General features: G+C 32.7%; 3 protein-coding genes across 7 annotated transcripts; 2 read left to right on the top strand and 1 right to left on the bottom strand.

Moving 5' to 3' along the window:
- Positions 1 to 87: 87 nt before the first annotated feature.
- Positions 88 to 3,477, top strand: LOC132717803 (uncharacterized). The gene has a single exon (XM_060701366.1). The coding sequence runs from the start codon at positions 88 to 90 to the stop codon at positions 3,475 to 3,477; it is 3,390 nt and encodes a 1,129-aa protein (XP_060557349.1).
- A 2,444-nt stretch (positions 3,478 to 5,921) lies between these two features.
- On the top strand, positions 5,922 to 14,161 carry LOC132717807 (calmodulin-beta-like). 5 transcript variants are annotated; one of them, XM_060701372.1, is made up of 9 exons: positions 5,922 to 6,391; positions 7,930 to 8,048; positions 8,816 to 8,855; positions 9,615 to 9,656; positions 10,188 to 10,331; positions 10,995 to 11,057; positions 11,631 to 11,727; positions 12,315 to 12,415; positions 13,249 to 14,161. In XM_060701372.1, exons 2-9 carry the CDS (start codon positions 8,019 to 8,021, stop codon positions 13,278 to 13,280), a joined length of 549 nt encoding a protein of 182 aa, XP_060557355.1. In that variant the 5' UTR covers positions 5,922 to 6,391; positions 7,930 to 8,018; the 3' UTR covers positions 13,281 to 14,161. The 5 variants fall into 5 exon arrangements, with proteins under 5 accessions (XP_060557355.1, XP_060557356.1, XP_060557353.1 ...); XM_060701373.1 differs by having other exon boundaries at positions 5,922 to 6,258; XM_060701370.1 differs by having other exon boundaries at positions 5,924 to 6,473; positions 7,841 to 8,048.
- Positions 14,162 to 16,106: 1,945 nt separating this feature from the next.
- Positions 16,107 to 19,180, bottom strand: LOC132717804 (uncharacterized). Its single transcript, XM_060701367.1, has 2 exons — positions 19,011 to 19,180; positions 16,107 to 17,726 (listed from the first exon to the last, which is right to left on the bottom strand). Exons 1-2 carry the CDS (start codon positions 19,171 to 19,173, stop codon positions 17,008 to 17,010), a joined length of 882 nt encoding a protein of 293 aa, XP_060557350.1. The 5' UTR covers positions 19,174 to 19,180; the 3' UTR covers positions 16,107 to 17,007.

The raw sequence follows: 19,180 nt of genomic DNA on the forward strand, positions 1-19,180 counted from the left end.
ATACTTGTAGTAAACTGAGAAAAGAAGACACAACGCTGTAGTACTTTATCAACTAATATACGATATTGGTGCCGTGACCTAACAAAGATGAACCTACAGAAGTTAATTTTAGTACGTAGCGGCAACAGAAGCGTTATTTCGAAGCTTTTGGGCAAAATCGAAGAAGCGAAGGAGAAATCAGACAAAATAGAATTCAACGCTATTCTGGAGGCCCTCGAATCGAAGACAAATACATTAGATGTACTCGATGAGAAGATTCTATCTCAAACTGGAGTCGAGGATATCGAAGAAGAACTCATTACCACTGAAGAATATAAGCTTGAACTCGAGATTCAGTTACGGAAACTTAGAGCGTATCGTCAAATGAACTCACAGACAGACGGTCGTACGAGTGAAATTACCGAGAATCATGTAGCAATAAGTCATATAAGAGCAGACGATATGCGGGATAACTTTACTGACGGAGCAGAAGGTGGAGAGACCGGAAGTCATGTCAACGTTCAACTTCCGGGAGGAAATATTCAGTTTGCTGGTTCACAGAACAGCCTAGGTAACAATCACTCTTTTATGTCGGCAAGTTCACAGTATCATAGGTTACCTAAACTTTCATTACCGAAATTTAATGGCGACATTTTAAGCTGGCAGACATTTTGGGACTCGTTTGAATCAACTGTTCATCTCAACTGTAACTTAACGGATGTGCAAAAATTTTCATATTTGAAGAGTCAGCTTGAAGGAGAGGCGAATCGGACTATTGATGGTTTTGCACTTACAAATACAAACTATGCACGTGCGACAGAACTTTTGAAAGAAAGATATGGCCAAAAACATAAAATAATACATGCAACAATGCAAGCATTGCTTCAACTACCAGCCCCCAGAAATACTTTACATCATATTCGTGAATTCTATGATAAAATGGAGACATGCATTCGTGCACTGGAGAGTTTGGGCCAGCAACAAGAATCTTACGGCGATTTACTCGTGCCTATTGTGCTTGACAAACTTCCGGGAGAAATGAGAAAAAATCTCGCGAGAGGACACGGTGACAGGATTTGGTTGTTATGTGACTTACGTAGAGCTATTTACAACGAAATTAATATTATGGAAGCCGGATCATACAACTCGATTCAGCCGGAAGTACAAACTTACGGATCTACTGCATCATTATTTACTGGGGCAAGAAGTACCAGAAATTCGAACAGTGCGCATGTGACAAGAACTGGAATTAAGTGTTCGTTTTGTGAGGAATCACATAGAGCCAGAGATTGCCGGAAGTATCCTGATGTAGCGTCAAAGTTAAATGTTATAAAAGAGAAAAAATTGTGTTTTAATTGTTTAGGTGAACACCAAGTATTTACGTGTAAATCCACTAAGAGATGCCAGAATTGTAACAGAAAGCATCACACAACTAGCTGTAAGTCTGATAGCGGTCGAAATTCCAGTGCAAAAAGTTCTACACAGCACACATCTGAAGCGACAGTGATGTATTCTTCCGCGCATCAATTTAGATCCGGGCTATTGCTTAAGACAGCAATGGCTGACGTTTGTTACAAAGATATATGTAGCCCAGCAACCATACTTTTTGACGAAGGAGCACAAAGAAGTTTTATCACCAAAACTCTAGCAGACGAGCTTCAATTACAGAGGGAAAAATCCGAAACGATCCGAATATCTGCATTTGGGGGCAAAAGTAATCAGATGCAACACTTTGACCAAGCTACAGTGTATCTTGTTACAGACAGAAGACAGAAGATACCACTGAAAGTACTGATTGTCCCGACTATAGCGACACCTATAGATAACACACATAGCTCCGACATTTCAAGTTTGCCTTACCTTAAACGATTAAAATTGGCACATCCAGTAACGCATGATAAAGAGTTCTCTATTTCCTTGCTAATCGGAGCCGACTTTTACTGGGATATTGTTGAGGACGAGGTTATACGTGGCACAGGGCCTACTGCCGTAAAATCGAAAATCGGATACCTTCTGTCTGGACCGATCAATTCAAGTAAAAGTGGCAGAAGTGTTGAACAGATTTTGAACGTGATGGTGTCTCACATACCAGAGGACATATCAATAGAACGTTTCTGGAGTCTAGAAAATCTAGGAATAACATCAGATGACACAGACCGGAAGTTAGAAGACGAAAGACAACAGTATCATCTGACGTCAATTGAATTTAAAGATGGAAAGTATACTGCACGGTTACCATGGAAAACTGAACACCCGGAACTACCTACAAATTATGACATTGTCCTGAAACGCACTGAAAGTACTGTCCGAAGATTGAGCAGAGAACCCGATATGCTAAGAAAATATGGAGATATCATTGCAGAACAAGAGAGACGAGGGTTCATTGAAAGAGTTCAAGAGAAAGAGATCCAGACGAAAAAGCCCATCCATTACATTCCACATCACCCTATAAAGAAAAATTCCTCAACCACACCTATTAGAATTGTATACGATTGTAGCTGCCGTAAAACAGCACGCCATGCCAGCCTGAATGATTGCCTACAGTCAACACCCCCAGTCTTAAATGAACTCACCTCAATTTTGCTGAGATTTCGTCTGCATGCGTATGCTGTTACAACAGATATTGAAAAGGCGTTTTTGCAGGTGGGATTACATACAGATGACCGAGATATGACAAGATTTTTATGGCTGAAAGATCCGAATGACCCCAACAGTGACTTTTCAACTTATCGTTTTAAAGTTGTGCTTTTTGGTGCAACTTGTTCACCATTCATACTCAACGCAACGATACTAAAACATTTAGACAAAAATCCACATACGACTGTATCAGAAATATTACGTCGAGATTTATACGTCGATAACGTCATATCCAGTTTTAAAGAAGAAGAAGAGTGCCTTAATTACTTTAAAGAAGCACGCACCTTGATGTCCAAAGCCGGAATGAATTTGAGATCTTGGAACTCCAACAGCAAAATGTTACAACAAGAAGCCGGCAGAGTAAACATATTAGATACTGACGACGTCACAAAAGTCCTAGGTCTACGTTGGGAGCCGTCAACAGATGAAGTGACCTATGTGAAGAGAGATATCCCTGTTTCTTCTCATGTAACAAAGAGAGTGATATTGAAATATTCATCTCAGATATACGACCCCCTTGGAATACTATGCCCAGTTACCGCCCGAGCCAAACTTCTATTACAAGACATTTGGAAACAAATGTACGAGTGGGATGTACCACTCCCAGAAGATATTCAACAGTCATGGTCAAGCCTAGCGAAAGACTTGAACACTGTTGCCACATTTAAATTCCCGAGAAGATATTTCTCTGAAACAGGCGAAACCGGAAGTGACAGTCGGACAACCTTGCACATCTTCGTAGATGCAAGTATTAGATCGTACGGTGCAACGGCGTTCATCTGTAAATGTTTAGAGATGAAAGACATCATTAATTGTGAAAATTATTCGAGATTTTATAGAGACTTTAGAATAGCTTACTGAAAAAAAAAGAAAAAAGTTCAAATACACTTAATCATTTAAATAATCTAAGAAATGAATGCACCGCGTTAACAGAGACTTTCAGATTTAAATGATGAACATTTTCTTATTAAGTAATACATTTCTTTTAAATCAGATTTATACATTGATAACATACGTGCAATTTCATGTGCTATTTATTACTTTTCGCGGCCCCCAGGATGTCGTAGATTTACATATTATACTTTCCCGCGCTAGTTTGTACGTAAATGGCGCTTTGTGATACGTTGACGTCTGTGACGTCATTATTGTTTATCATTGTTGTTGTTATTGTTTTACGTAGATACTTGTAGTAAACTGAGAAAAGAAGACACAACGCTGTAGTACTTTATCAACTAATATACGATACCTATAGGCTTTCAGGAGACAAAAAGGAAAGGAAGAAAAAGCAAACTTCAGCCACTCCAAGGAATCCTTACAGCCATGACAATTATGTTTGGGTGCTGAATTCTCTTCCGACGAAGATTTTGCATTGCATAGCCTAAGTTGAGAACGTCTAATAAAGGCAAAAAACATGCAGGAAAGAAATAAAGGAATAGTAACTGATACGATGTAAATAGTTATATTAAGAGCTAAATAAGCTTTAAGTCAAGTAACATACACGTTGTACATAAATTATAAACGTTGTTAAATGCTTTACCTATACTTTGAACTTCTTGAACGTCTCGGAAAGGCGTATTGTCTGCAAGTAGCAGCCTATGCAAGTATCTGACTGTTGCGTTGGTAACACAAGAATTATGGGTAAGTAGGAACTACTTTTTTTCAAGCGTCTCCATGACACGGATGAATTAAGACATATCCATTTATTGACTGCATTAATATCGTAAATATTACTTAAAATTTAAAAACCCGGGGGTTAAACTGGTATTATTCCCATCTTGTATGTATTGAAAATAAAAAACTGAACAGCATGGGGTATACTTGGACGGGTACACAGGTTAAGAAATTAGTAATGTTGACGTCGCACGCGGTTGTTAGTAGGAGGTGTTTCACACCCGTATGGTGTAAAATGGTATATTTTGGGACGTTTATTTATTGTTTTCAGACACAAATCCTTTTTGATAATAAAGTAAAAATATCTGCCATTAAGCGTGTTAATCATATAAAGAGTCAGGTCGTCCATACATCTCCTTTTTCTTTTAATCAGTATAAAATGTTCCATCTGATTCATAAAATACACGTTAAGAACGAAAATTGTATATAAAATTCGTCTATGGTATACGCAAGTATCTATGTACTGAAGTCTTTAGCTTATAACAGTCGGGCATACTTCCTGATCGGAAACAAGGTGTTTCCCCTTCAAGGCTTCTCGATCAGGCAGAAAACGTCAAAATCCTTCCCGATCGGGAAGTTTATTGGCCTTTTTTACGTAGTTTAGGCAAATTGGCCGGTGCATAATAGTTTTCAACCCACCTCAATATGAATATCACATTTAAGTGCAGAAAAGATACATCTTAAATCCTACCGAGTCATTTTCTTTTATAATGTCTAAAATTAAAATAATCCGAAAGTGAATGTAAGTGAAGTTTAACGATAGTATGCCCGACTGAATAAGGTGACAAGATCATTCACTTTTGCGATTCAAGTGAAAAGAAAGATTTGTGTTTATATATATATTATATATATGTTATGTGTTCCATTTGCCCTGATGATCATAAGAGAAACCGGTTGGCAAATAATTAAATAAGTTAACTCATGGACTGTGTTTTTTGTTTTTATATATATGGAACACATAACCACAGATGGATCACAATGTGAATTTTGGCTTTAATTATCTGCATTCGTTACAGATTTGTTTTACATCATTACGGGTCAGGATTGTGTGATTGCATAGTGTTTGAGCCTCTTTTAGGTCATAATAGATATGTTGGATGTTTGACACACCTTAACCAGCGACAACAAAACAGTCTCAAAAAAGACAAAATAAAATGATAATACATGAATTGGTTATTATCGAGAAAATATACAAGCAGTTAATTATGATTCATATTTACAAATTTAATTTAAAATTGTAAAACTCAACGTTCAATTTTCCGAAAATGCCGTCCTCATATGGGAGTTTTACCAGCATATGTTTCACCGGAAACCAACATATTTCTCAATCGATGCACATTTCGGGGAACCATATGAAGTTGCTTCATCGTGATATCACTTTTCACCGCCTATATGACTGAAATACTGTTGGGAAAAGGCGTAAAATGAAACAAACAAAATATCACTTTTCAACTCATAATTGGCCACGTGACACTTAGAATCACTTTAAATCGTGATTAAATGAGTTACGTATTATCGTAACAATATTAATAGTCGATTCATATAATCTTCACAATAACAAGTAAAATAACGAGAAATATCATATCCGTTTCATATCGCCTAATTGAAGCGAATAAAATATTAATTTGTACAAATTAAAACAATTACCCAACTGTCTATGCATTCCGGAAATATTTTGACCTTAAGGAAGAACTAACGCTGCATCATTGTCTCTAAAGAGACGGTGACATTTATTAACTAATTGAGATTAATTGACATTTGCATAAATGATTCGGAAACAAGAGATGATGCTAAATGGGACTTATGAGTATATATTAAATCGATCTATACTTGGTAACTGTTTTATTATGTTAATTCCTCATTTGTATTGTCTCATGCGGTTATCTTTTGAAATATTATCATACATTTCCGTACAAGAAACAAGCAGATATATTGCTGTGTCATTATAAAAGGATTGATAGAAATAGAACAGTAAGAACAACAGTGTGTTTTAATCATATGTTTGATAAATTGATTTTATAAATTGGATATAAAAACAAGAAACGTGGATATCTATAATTTATGCTCTTAAAATGTTCTCTTAAGAGCCTGACAAGAGTTAAAGGTTTGGAATTAAGCTATCAAGACAAGCAATAATACTACATATAAGAACTATTATTATAAAGGTCACTCCGTCCTTAAATTTAGTATGTAATAATAAAAGTTTATTCAATATATTGTATTGTATATGTTTAAGTCAATTTATATATTGTTTAAATCATCAACGGTTATAGAAATAGTGGACTTGTAGACGTCTGCCTCTTAACTCAAATATTTTTGGTTCTTACCCAACTCGGACCACGCCATATTGAAAGTGGTTAATATTAGATTAAAGAAGCTTTCACATTCGAACTTGAGTAATCATGTTTAAAGGAAAATAACGAGTTTTTTTTTTCAATTATATCTGAACAATAATAAATGTGGTATTCAAGTACTTAGAAAGGTCGGTAAAACACTAGTCGGGTTATTCAACTTTTAAGTATTCATTGCATTTTTAGCTCGACTATTCGAAGAATATGAGAGCTATTGTAGTCGCCCCGGCGTCGGCGTCAGCGTCCGCGTCGGCGTCTGCGTTGGTTAAAGTTTTTTGTGAAGTCAAATATCTCAATTATTACTTGAGATATTCAATTGAAACTTACAATACTTATTTATAGTAACAAGGTACATCGGATTGACAAGTTGGATAACTCTGCCTACAATATTGACAGAATTATGCCCCTTTGTAACTTAGAAATTTTGGTTAAAGTTTTTTGTAAAGTCAAATATCTCAATTATTGCTTGAGATATTCAATTGAAACTTACAATACTTATTTCTAGTATCAAGGTACATCAGATTGACAAGTTGGATAACTATGCCTACAATATTGACAGAATTATGCCCCTTTTTAACTTAGAACTTTTGGTTAAAGTTTTTTGTAAAGTCAAATATCTCAATCATTGCTTGAGATATTCAATTGAAACTTACAATACTTATTTATAGTAACAAGATACATCAGATTGACAAGTTGGATAACTATGCCTACAATATTGACAGAATTATGCCCCTTTGGAACTTAGAAATTTTGGTTAAAGTTTTTTTGTAAAGTCAAATATCTCAATTATTGCTTGAGATATTCAATTGAAATTTAAAATACTATTTTATAGTAACAATGTACATCAGTTTGCAAAATTTTATAACTGTGCCTGCAATATTTGCAGAATTATTTTCCCCTTTGAAACTTTTGGTTTAAGGTTAAAGTTCTTCAAAGATATTTACTTGAAACATTACACATGCACTTAGGGTCATAATTGGAGGGTCATACTATCAAGCACTTAGAATAGTCGAGCGTGCTGTCCTACCGACAGCTCTTGTATATATTATTCTTATTCTTCTTATTATTATTATTATTAATATTACGTGAAGTTGGCTTAGAAACAGTTTATGGTATAATGTATAATTATCCAAAATGGTACACAGCTATATCTTTTTAAAAAACAAATGTATTAATTTCTTAATCATTTTGATTTTATTTAGATGACACAATTAATATTATAGTGATAAAAGAATACGTCACTTAAATCAAACTGTTTCAATAACCTGTTTATACAACGAACCAAAAACAGGGTCTGTTTGATTGATAAAAATCAAAAGATAAACATTCAGATTAAAGGATAAGCAATACAGGACTATACACGCAACAACATAAACTAGGATGAACTGTTGTAGACCAAACACGGAAAAGGTAAACTAATCTTTGTTCATTTGTCAACATAATTTTGTTTTCGTATTCAGATATAAACATATAAATTGTACTCTGGCGATATCATATAATGTCGGATTGTACTCTGGCGATATCATATAATGTCGGATTGTACTCTGGCGATATCATATAATGTCGGATCGTACTCTGGCGATATCATATAATGTCGGAGGAAGGTGTATGGACCCGTTTTTATTATTTCACACATAACTTGTCCCTCTCCTCCTTACGCCGTCCCTATGTCCACTCCCGGTTTTGGTTTAGTGCCTTCTGGGTGCCCTGTTGTGGTAGCTTTGGTGTGTCATGGACTGCGTCCGGTGAACGTTGCCTTTGTCTTGTTGATCTTTATTCTCGTCTTTTGTCATTATCACATGCGATTTCATTTCATCAGAAACGTTTTGTTAACTGTTTAGTTTAAAGTTAAGTTTTAGTTCTCAGTGTTCGTTTGATAAAATGTATCTTTTTCATATTGTCTGTGCATTTTAGTATCAATAATGTTTGGAGGGATGCATTTATCTGCACAATCTAGTTTTTCTCTAGACTGTTCTCTATGCAAATTGAAATATGCCAAGTTATTTTAGTAAAAAGGGCGAAGGGCAGAGTACACAGGTTTTCAGCCTCGTCTGTAAAAATAAAATGTACACATGTTTCAAATCAACATATATCTATAATTATTATTAATTTTCACTGTTTTAGCGTAAATTTGAAACAATTTATTATAGATTATGAATTTTATTTTCATTTGACAGACTGTCAGTACTGAAGGAACCTACACACCTAAAGAAGAAGGTAATGTCAATAAGAGCAATAAACCAATGTCAGTCACTTAGGCTTTTTTGTTTTTAGACTTTTAAAGAAAATATTATTAAATTGATCCACACAATTAAAGAAAAAAGTTATCACTCTTAATCGATATGCTTTTAAAAATCAATGTTGACTTTTAATTAATTTAAGAGGAGGTCATTTTGAGTGTTTGTCATCGTGTTTTCCTTCTCGAAGTGATTTTAGCTCGTCTGTTTCGAAAAAAAAGAGCTATTATGATCAATGCGAAGTCGTTGTTGTCGTCCTCGTTGTCGTCGTCAACGTCGTGCAAATTATTTTCAAAGTTATCAACATGAATTATGGAATACATGCACTTGCTTATCTTGACAAGGTGCAGTTGTTAGACAAGGGCCATGATTCTGAAAGCAATACTTGTTTATTTATGCCCCTTTTTCAGTTGGAATTTTAACAAACGAGCGTTAACACCGCAGGCTATGCTCTTGTTTTGATGTAGCATCGGGGTGGACAAAATTCGAAATGTATATGGTTGCCTATTTTGTGCGCTTGTGACATTCTAAGTAAATTTGAGACCGAAAGATAGTGTTGGATTTATTGTAGATGTTTATTAAAACACCTAGCTATTTACTGCTTGGTTACAACTGTGCGATGCGAAATGCATTATATTGCAATGAAAAATGTGTATCTGAAAATAATCGTTTCATTTTCGCACTGATTATCCAGTTAGTTTTAAACTTTGATTTGTGTTCGATTTATTATTCTTTATAGGACAAGATGAGACCGAAAAGGCTGAAAGAAATTTTGAATCAGGCAAGTTTTGTCCTAATCTAAGTCATTTAGATATGATTCTTAAAATACTAATATAGGAGTGCAAATTCCAAACATAACAAAAACAATTTACCGTGGACAGTAGTTAGCACTGCCGCCCATGAACAGGCCCAGTCAAGCCGAGTCTGCAGCATTTTCAATTTTGTTGTGTTAGACTTTTAAATTTAAAGTTTAACATTTTTCCTTATTTCATCATTTTGAATGGATAACACGTAGAGTACAAATGTGACTATTCTTTTTGTTATGCCTGATTAAACAGTGCTTATGGTTACTGTCCGAACTTTTTGCCAGATTTCTTTAAGAACATTCAAAATATAAATGTATTGGACTTCTAGATGTTTAAGCATTTCAAACCTTACTTTATGAAAATATTAACGGATATATATAATAACATTTATACATTAACTAATTTAAGATAATAGGGAAAAGGTATATAAAATAACAAATATACATTTGCTAATTTAAAAATAATGGGGAAAATGTAATTACATTTTGACGGTATATTGTACACAGACATCCGGGAGTTATTTCAGTTGTTTGACACGGACAACAGTAAAACATTATCAGCTCTAGAACTTGGCAAGGCGATGATGTTTCTAGGTATGAGTCCTACTGATGAAGAGGTAGAAATAGCAATGAAAGTGCTCGATGTTAATGGTAATAAATATGTTTTGTTGTTGTTGGGGCTTTTTGTTGTTGTTTTGTTGTTGTTGTTTTTTGTTGTTGTTGTTGTTTTTTTGTTGTTGTTGTTGTTGTTTTTTGTTGTTGTTGTTTTGTTGTTGTTTTTTGTTGTTGTTGTTTTTTGTTGCGTGTTGTTGTTGTTATTTTGTTTTTGTTGTTGTTTATTGTTGCTTTTTGTTGTTGTTGTTGTTTTTTGTTGCTGGTGTTATTGTTTGTTGTTTTTTGTTTTGCATTTAACATATTCTTTTCTCTTTCAATTTTTCAATTTGTAGTATAATTGGTAAAATTATTCATTTAAGAAAAGCAGGTTAAGCAATCCGTTTGCAAAATTTTTATGCTGGCGGTGGTTCCATATACAGCTACTCTTCAGCGTTACTATCCATTACTACAAGTAACTACGTACTACGTTGGATAAACCTTCAACTCGCTAAAACACATTTTTTCCAACGTTTAAAGAATGTAATTAAGTTTATTAAGTCTATAGATGTTCTGAAAATACAGCTAAAATGTTTGCTGAAGTCACAAAATAAGTACGCTTGTAAAAGTGTAAGTCGTTACAATAAACTGTTAAACCAATGCCCATATTTCCGCTCCACCAAACGTACGCATTTGCCTATCTCAAATAGATCTCTATTACAGGTACTGGAAAGATAAAATTTCAAGAATTCTTCACGTTCATAAAGCGAGAGATGTCGAAAGTCAGTATGTATAGTTGCTTCTTCAAATTGTACACATTTACTTGAGCGTCAATTTGGTAGTGAATGTAGTTGTATTTTCTAACATAAAACTACCAGCTACCTACCAAATTGACGTCCATCAAATTTACAGTTCTGTATCTTAATGAGTCCGCACCATTGAAAAAATAAGTTGGTTGATGTTAAAAATAATTGCACATTTGATCAAACTAAAGTTTCAAGATAATATTTTGTAACCATATAAAGATAAATAAAATAAAACAGATTAAAAGCTGGAAAAAAACCATATGATTTTAAAAGCTCTTCTAATGCATTTAACAAGCTAAATTTAGTGAAAATAATCATAATCTTAAGTTTCTTAAATTTCTTACATGGATTTGTCCAGCGACCTGTTTTGGAACTTATCATTGCCTTTTTCGAGAATATTACTAGCTTGCAGGGCTCTACACTAATAGCAACTAATTTTCCGGTTACCACAGGTAAAGGGTTTCTAACCATACAAATAAACACAATATTTACCAACTATTGACATATATGACTTATTTTATTTGAAATTAATTTTATGTATTTGTTTAAAAAGATGACGGGTACTACACAACAAAAGAGGACGTTATACGTTTGGCATTTCAGACATTTGACAAAGAGGGAAATGGCTTTGTTGATGAAAATGAATTAAGGTATTTTTATTATCTCAAATTAAAATATTTATTATCAATATAGTATTTAAGAAAATGAAATCAATTATTAAATGCAAATAAATTTTTGAATGTTATTACATTAAATATCTAATATACATGTATATCGAAGAGATTATATGACAATGGTAAAGATCACCGAATTTTAAAACCAAATCATATAATTCATATTGGTTAAAAATAAATCAAGCTAAATTCTATTAATACTGTAATATTAACATATCAAACATATGCAGGTTTCGATTTTTATTTTAATTGATTCAAATTGATTTGTGCGTTTCTACAATATGGTGATAATTTATATATATGTTAAATCAAATTGAGTCAATTTTGTAAAAAAGAATTATTCATAACAATTATCTTATCTAACCGAACTTTATAATAAATTTAATACTGTTTCTGAAAACCATACAGATAAAAGATTAAATGTAGACAGTTAAAATGATTGAGGAAAGCAGTTCATGCCATCAATATTTATAAAGGGAAGAAGTATTTGTAATTTATATTTAAGTCTATAATTATTTAAATTCTTTAATCGTTAAAACATAGAGTTAAATTGTTTCATTTAGAACAGCATTGAAAACAATGGGAGAATGTCTTACTGACAGGGAGTTTGATGACATGATGAAACTTGCTCACGTTGATGATGATGGTAAAGTTGATTATGAAGGTAACGTTATTGTATCTTTATATGTGCCAATCAATGTACATGTATTTTATTGATTTAAAACAGGTTAGATGCTTATCACTGGTAGAAAGCAGTGCTAAATGTGAAATAATGTGTAGTAAAGGGTAGCAAAATGTAAACTAAGCTGTATTTTGACTTCCGTACAAAATACTTAATCACTGTATAACTATATTTACTGCCTAAGAACAAAAATATGTAAAAATATGGCTTTCCTTTTTGACCGTTTAGTTCATTTTAGGTAAAGTAACAGGACACCAAAAATTAAAAAGTGGTATTACTAGATGTAAACATGTACAGTTTGTATATATCTTTAAGCTGCATGCAACCAGATCAGCAATATAATTAATTTCAAGAACATCAATCTTAAGAAAATGTACTTAGATGTTAAGAAAAGCAAAACTATTTACGATTCAAGTAATAATGTACATGTTACATATAATGAATGACTTATTTTGCAGTATTTATCACAATATTTCTACTGCGTGAGTAACGCAGTAAGGGTTTTTTGTATATTTTTAATTTGTAATTTATTTGGATTGAAAGTGTCGTTTGCAATATGTGGATGACTTTCTCTGTTCAGTTTAAATTATAGTTTATATTTTCAAACTGTAGACATTTTTTTCAAATTAGTACTTCTAGACTTTTCGTGAATATTGTAGTTTGTGTTTTAAAGCGCATTGGTCTTTTATAGGCACATATTTATATATGACAATACAGACCTTCCTTTATAGGACAATTTACCTTAAGCTATGATCATATTAGTTTGTGTAACGACTCATTTTATTTTAAAAGTTGTACCTTTTCAAATGTTTCAGAATTTATTCAGGCATGGTGTCGAAGGAGGTAATTTCTCCCTCATCAGTTTGTACGGCTTCTCCATGTCATATAATTGTGATGAATTCACATTTTAATGTGCTATTAGGGAAACGTTTTGAGGTCAACAGGCATAATCAAACTTGTGTGAGACATCGTTCTATTGATACCGTATACAACCGTGGAAGAAATGTTTGAAAGAACTTATTATAATATCAGTATAGTAGTATTTTATGCTGCCCTTGGAGTGAAAAGATTTTTTGACCGTGTTCTTGTTTCGTTCAACTTAAAACATATTGAAATTAATGACATTTTGTCTAATGTTTTTTGTTTTATTTGTTATTTTTTGCTGTTGTTCTTTTTATTTATTACTAAATTCAATGTAAATATACAAGATGCTGTTATATGTTCACTTAAAACGTTTAACCTTTATCATTCTAAATATTTCAAATAGAATTTGTTCCATCTTTTAATTTGGACAAAACTATATATATGCATTGTTAGAAAAAAATCAGAATATGTCTAAATTACACACGTGACGGCACCTTTATGCCGAGCGGTGTTATCCTGCAATTATTACACAGGTAGATAATCATAGGTAAAATCATCTACGGACAGCAAGGCATATTCAGGATTAAAATTGGGAAGAGTTTTTTTTATAGATTTATTTTTCACTCTTTTTTCACAATCTTCTATAGCATAGCTGATAATGCATAATATCCATTAAAATACAAATACTGATAGAATCTCATATGAAATGTGTAACATTGCTTTGCATAAACAATTCAACAAGTAATACTTTTTTGCATTCATTTTACTTGTTCTATAATTAACTTACGGTACGAATAGTTCTTAAAGTTTTTCTTGTAATGATTTTTGCACATATGAATAGAACTGACAGAATTTCTAATAAAAGTGAACCACATGTTGCTTGAAATTTAAAAATCTTATAAAGAAGTAGAATTGTTTATTGTTTAGAAATTCATTGTTATTTTTAGTTTTTAACCGATGGTTAAGTATTGGATTCATGTTAAATGAATATATGTTACATAGCCGTAATTGAACTGTCTAAGAGATAAAGTTTTATCGTGTATAAATCATGATAGATTACACTGTTTTATACAGTTTCCTTTATTTAACAGTTGTCTGTTTACTATTCTCGCTACTTTACCATGTCGTCTTCTCTTCCTGTTATGTCTAATGTTTCACATTGTCTTGAAATAAGCTACCTTGATTAATAAAGTCATTTTAAAGATCCTGTAACACATTTTTTATGGTTTTATATCATAAATATGATGCTCAATATCAGATTTATCAATTTTGTAAGTTCCAAAAAGCATTTGTTATAACGATATTACCGAATTCAACATTTCATGTAAATAAAGGGAGGTAATTAGAAATTTATTTTCGATAAAGTCTAAGTCAAATTTTTCAATAAGAAATGAATGCATATATTTTACTGATTACATATTATGTGCACAAATATTTGCAGTACATATTTTTTATATTCTTCGATGTTTGAATATCGTTTTATAAGCATATAATATATATTTCACTTAAGTGTGGTAAAAACCTCAATTACAAAATAAAAGATCTTTAACACGTTATTTATAGCCTTGTAATGCTAATTCTAACTAAAATGTTCAACAAAAAAATAATATAAACGGCAGGGATAAACGGTGGCAGCAATTCTGAGCTCAACCCTCAGTCACAAGGGATGGAAAACACCGCAAACATCGGATTATCGTTATTGGGACATTCCAGTATAATATCTATTCATTGTCGTGTAAAGTTCATCATGAGGACAATAATGGACAGCTAATTGATTCTCTACCGTGTATCGCTGTCTCTCTCTCTCGAGACAATAACATTCTTAACTTAATTAGAGCTAATTGGTATTTACATATAACAAAATTCAGACATAGCATAAGTCCGTTAAGTTATATTTATACGTGAGATTATCATTGAAGGGAAAATCTCTTAAGCTATATTAGCTCCAAGCCTCTTTGAAAAACAAGATTCATGATTGGCATAATAAATTTTATTCATTTAATTCTAAACCCTTTAAGTATTTAAAATGGGCGTGTTTTTCAAGTCTTGACATAATGTGTTAGTCCGGCAAAAAAAAGCAAAATTATTATAAAAAGTACTGACTGAATAACGAATACTGCAGACTATGATACAGACAGCTATGGCAATCGAATGGGTAGATTTAGTGGCTGATGAATATGATTAATGATTTTTTTTATCTATTTGTTTTATAATTATCTTTTTCTTTTTTTTTTCTTTTTTTTCTTTTCGGTCGACACTTTTCAGTCTTGTGTGAAGACTTTTCAGATTTGTGCTTGACCATTTGTATTTGCATTCTTTTAATGTAAGCTTTCCTTTGTTGAGTTGTAGCTGTTTTTCTACAAAGGAATTGTTCAAATATCTTTATAATTATGTCGTCTGCTTTTTAAATTAATATTACTTGTGATATGCAGCTTCCAAAATATTTTATCGATTTTGTTACGTTAGTTCGTTAGTTCTTTCTTTCTTTCTTTTTTTTTTCGTTTAGGACAAAGCCATTCAAATTTGGGTACAGGCGGCTGCTAAGTAGCAACACCAACGTTCTTTTAGGTAGCTTGATAGCTTCTTAGATGCATGGAAGCTATCAAGCTAGCTTAGGGAGCATCTATGGTTCCACTAAGGTGCTTGCTCGTGTCTTAGTTAATGCATAGAGTGACACCTCATGTCTTCTGCTACTAGTAAAACTGTACTAGACACTTTATATACAGTACATCAATGAAACATAAAAATCATATCAACAACACATTTTGCATAGCTTACATATAGTATATTTTAGCATGGCAATAGCATTCCTGACCATAACGAAATATATGATTCAATATATATAATATCTTTAAATATAACAAATCCCTTATATCAACAGATCAGTCAGGCATTTAAATATTCTAAGAATTGCACCTTTTCTTAATGTATAATCTAAACACAAAACACATATCTAGATATATTCTTGCATCTTGTAACCACTTAACCAGTTATTTATAGAATAATTACCTTAATATATATAGTTCCAAAATATATAACCAATTACATATGAACATAATATAACATACAAATTGTGGATCAAACTCTTGCAACCTCACACCTGTCTGTCTCACTGTGCTGTTAATTATGCTGTATTTATAACTGTAAATTACAAACATCAGTATATAACAAATAGAAACAGTGATTTCTATGAATAACTATAAGACAAGGAAGTATGCTGTCATCTTGAATTCTAACACTCAAGAATATTACTAATTTATCAAAATGATTTGTATCAAAACCACAACTTATTAATTGAAATAAGTTTTTATTATGTTGACATAAGCTCTTTTAAGAATATACCAATACCAAATTACTCAAACCTTAATGTTTAAATACTGATTTCGAAGTAAGAAAAACACATATACTCGTACATGCCACAATGACCAACAACTTCTGATTATACAAACACTGATCTCAGGTGACCATAACTTTAGGAGGGAAACATAGCAGATTTGGTCAAAGGGACATAATGATACAAAGTTACGAGTAAAAATCAAACAAGGTCGACAGAGTTGTCTTTCTTGGAAAATAACAATTAATCTTAGAAATAGCACTTGGTTACACACTATTACTTATAAGTGGGCATCGACGCTACAAATTCACAAACAAAACTTTAACAAATGAAAAGTTTATCACGTTCAGATAGTAGTACCCAATCCCGGGCTGATCTAATATGGCACGTGGCCTTTTTTGGCAAAGGTAACAAGTCTCAGTGCCTCCACACCTTTCATATCAAAATCTTCTTTCAGCATGTCTTTGTCCAGTTGTATAAGCAGTCGACCATCAATTTGCTCAGTCTTAAAAGTATCAGCATATTTTCCTAGGTTCAGTTTTTTAAGATACTCGACAACCTCGTCGATACTCAGTTTCTTTACGTCAGCATGCCTTTTAACTTCACGTACAAATTTACTCACGGCTCCAGGTGATGGCTTAGGTTTAAGTTTTGGGCTGGTGTGCGTTGATGGTGCTAAATTCGTTCGTGGTACACCATTTTCATATATTGATTCCGCACTATTATCCTTTGAAACTAATGCAGGAAGACCAGGTAATGGCTTCCGTTCTGGGAGCGCTGGTGGTGTCACATGATATTTTCTATTGTGCTTATGTAATTTTGACGTCAACTGACTTGTCTTTGACTGTGACATCATGAGCTTGTCATATGGTTCAAGTGTCGTTTGATTCTCACGCGCCGTGATGTCAATTTCCTCGTAATCGTTTAGACCTTGGCCTTGATCTTGATGATTATGTACTTGGTTCGAGGATGCAGTGTCAAATGATTTATGTGGTGATTTGCTTACAAGACTGAGAATTTTACAGTAAGATGTCGGTTCAATATACGTGTACGTGTTACCAGTGTGAACTGTACTAGTGTCATACTCGGCAATATCTGAAAACACCAAATGTTTGCCTGCTTTAAAGATATACTATGCTCATCTTTGAGTACAATATTTTAATCAAAGAAATATGTTAAAACCTATGAAATCCTTACTGAATATGTCTAATTTGAATAAAAAACCGAATTAACTATGTATTGGAAGTCGCGTTCTTTTTTACAGGACATGTAAAGTTGGTATTTTCTTTAAAAAAACTGCCAGTTTTTTTAAACGACACTATGTATTCATATTGTGACCACCTATAGTGTGTAGAGTTTTAAACATAAAATATCTACTTTGTGTGAAGTCAAACGTATTTATTTTATATTTACAATGAGACTGTGTAGCAATAACCAATAATTCCTGATATCAAATTTGAGCATAGTATATCTTTAATAGAATGTAGATCGAGTTTAACATGCGTAATAAAAATTGTGAAGAAACGTTATATACAGTGACAATCATTTACCTTAATACCAAAATTGCATTATTCCATTTAATCTAAACTACAAGGACAACGCTTAATACATTAAATTGGCTTGCCCATCGTTCAATGTGGACGAAACCATTCATCAGTTTAAGGGAACATTTCGAAATATTTAGACGCTGCGTGCACGCGGCGTCTTGTAGATATGCAATTGTCTATACAGCAATGGGGAAAATTTTAGACTTTACTCTGTGTATTTGTTTTTGTTTAAACAAAATCACACTGTTTTCCAATTTTCTAATAAAAAAGTTTTTCTGATGTATAACATGTCACAGAGCTTAAAAGGATAAGAATAAACGTTTAACTGAAGTGAAAGTGCCATGTTTAAATATCATATTATTTTTATCATTATCTAATTTTATCTACATTATAAATAACGTGTCAATGAGCCAGTCTATAGTCGATAGTTTAAAAAAGCAAATCAAATCTTAAACGAATTAAATCTGGTAAAAATTGTTGTAATAACAAAAAGCCATGTATTATTATTCAAAATTATTTAGAAAAATATAACTAGCATAAACGAATGTTTACAAACACTTTATTTCAGATAATGTTTGTGAACTTAAAAAAATACAAATTGTGACATTATGAGATTCCCTACAATAAATTAGATCCTTATAAGTGCTAGGTGTGTCTCAATATGTCTATAGTGTCTGTCCGAACGCAAACACCTGACTGTTCAAGTCACGTCCATATGCAAGCCAGTTTCTATATGGACAAAACATTTCTAAAACTATAAAGTGGGATATGCATTTCAGCGCCAGCACTGCTTAATATAACATGTGACTTTTCAGAGAAATAGTCATCTTACGTGGATTTCCAAATTCGTTATCAAATTCTATATCACTGGCAGTATGATTTAACTTCTGTTGAAAGACGTTCCATGTACCCTCTGTTTGACCTTTAATACCTGTCACCACTGCCAGTCTCACTTGTGACAGATAAACTGGTATGTAAACAATGTCTTCACTCATTTTACCT

Source organism: Ruditapes philippinarum, unplaced genomic scaffold (assembly GCF_026571515.1).
Source record: "Ruditapes philippinarum isolate M1 unplaced genomic scaffold, ASM2657151v2 ctg7270_1_1_1_1, whole genome shotgun sequence".
NCBI lineage: Eukaryota > Metazoa > Mollusca > Bivalvia > Venerida > Veneridae > Ruditapes > Ruditapes philippinarum.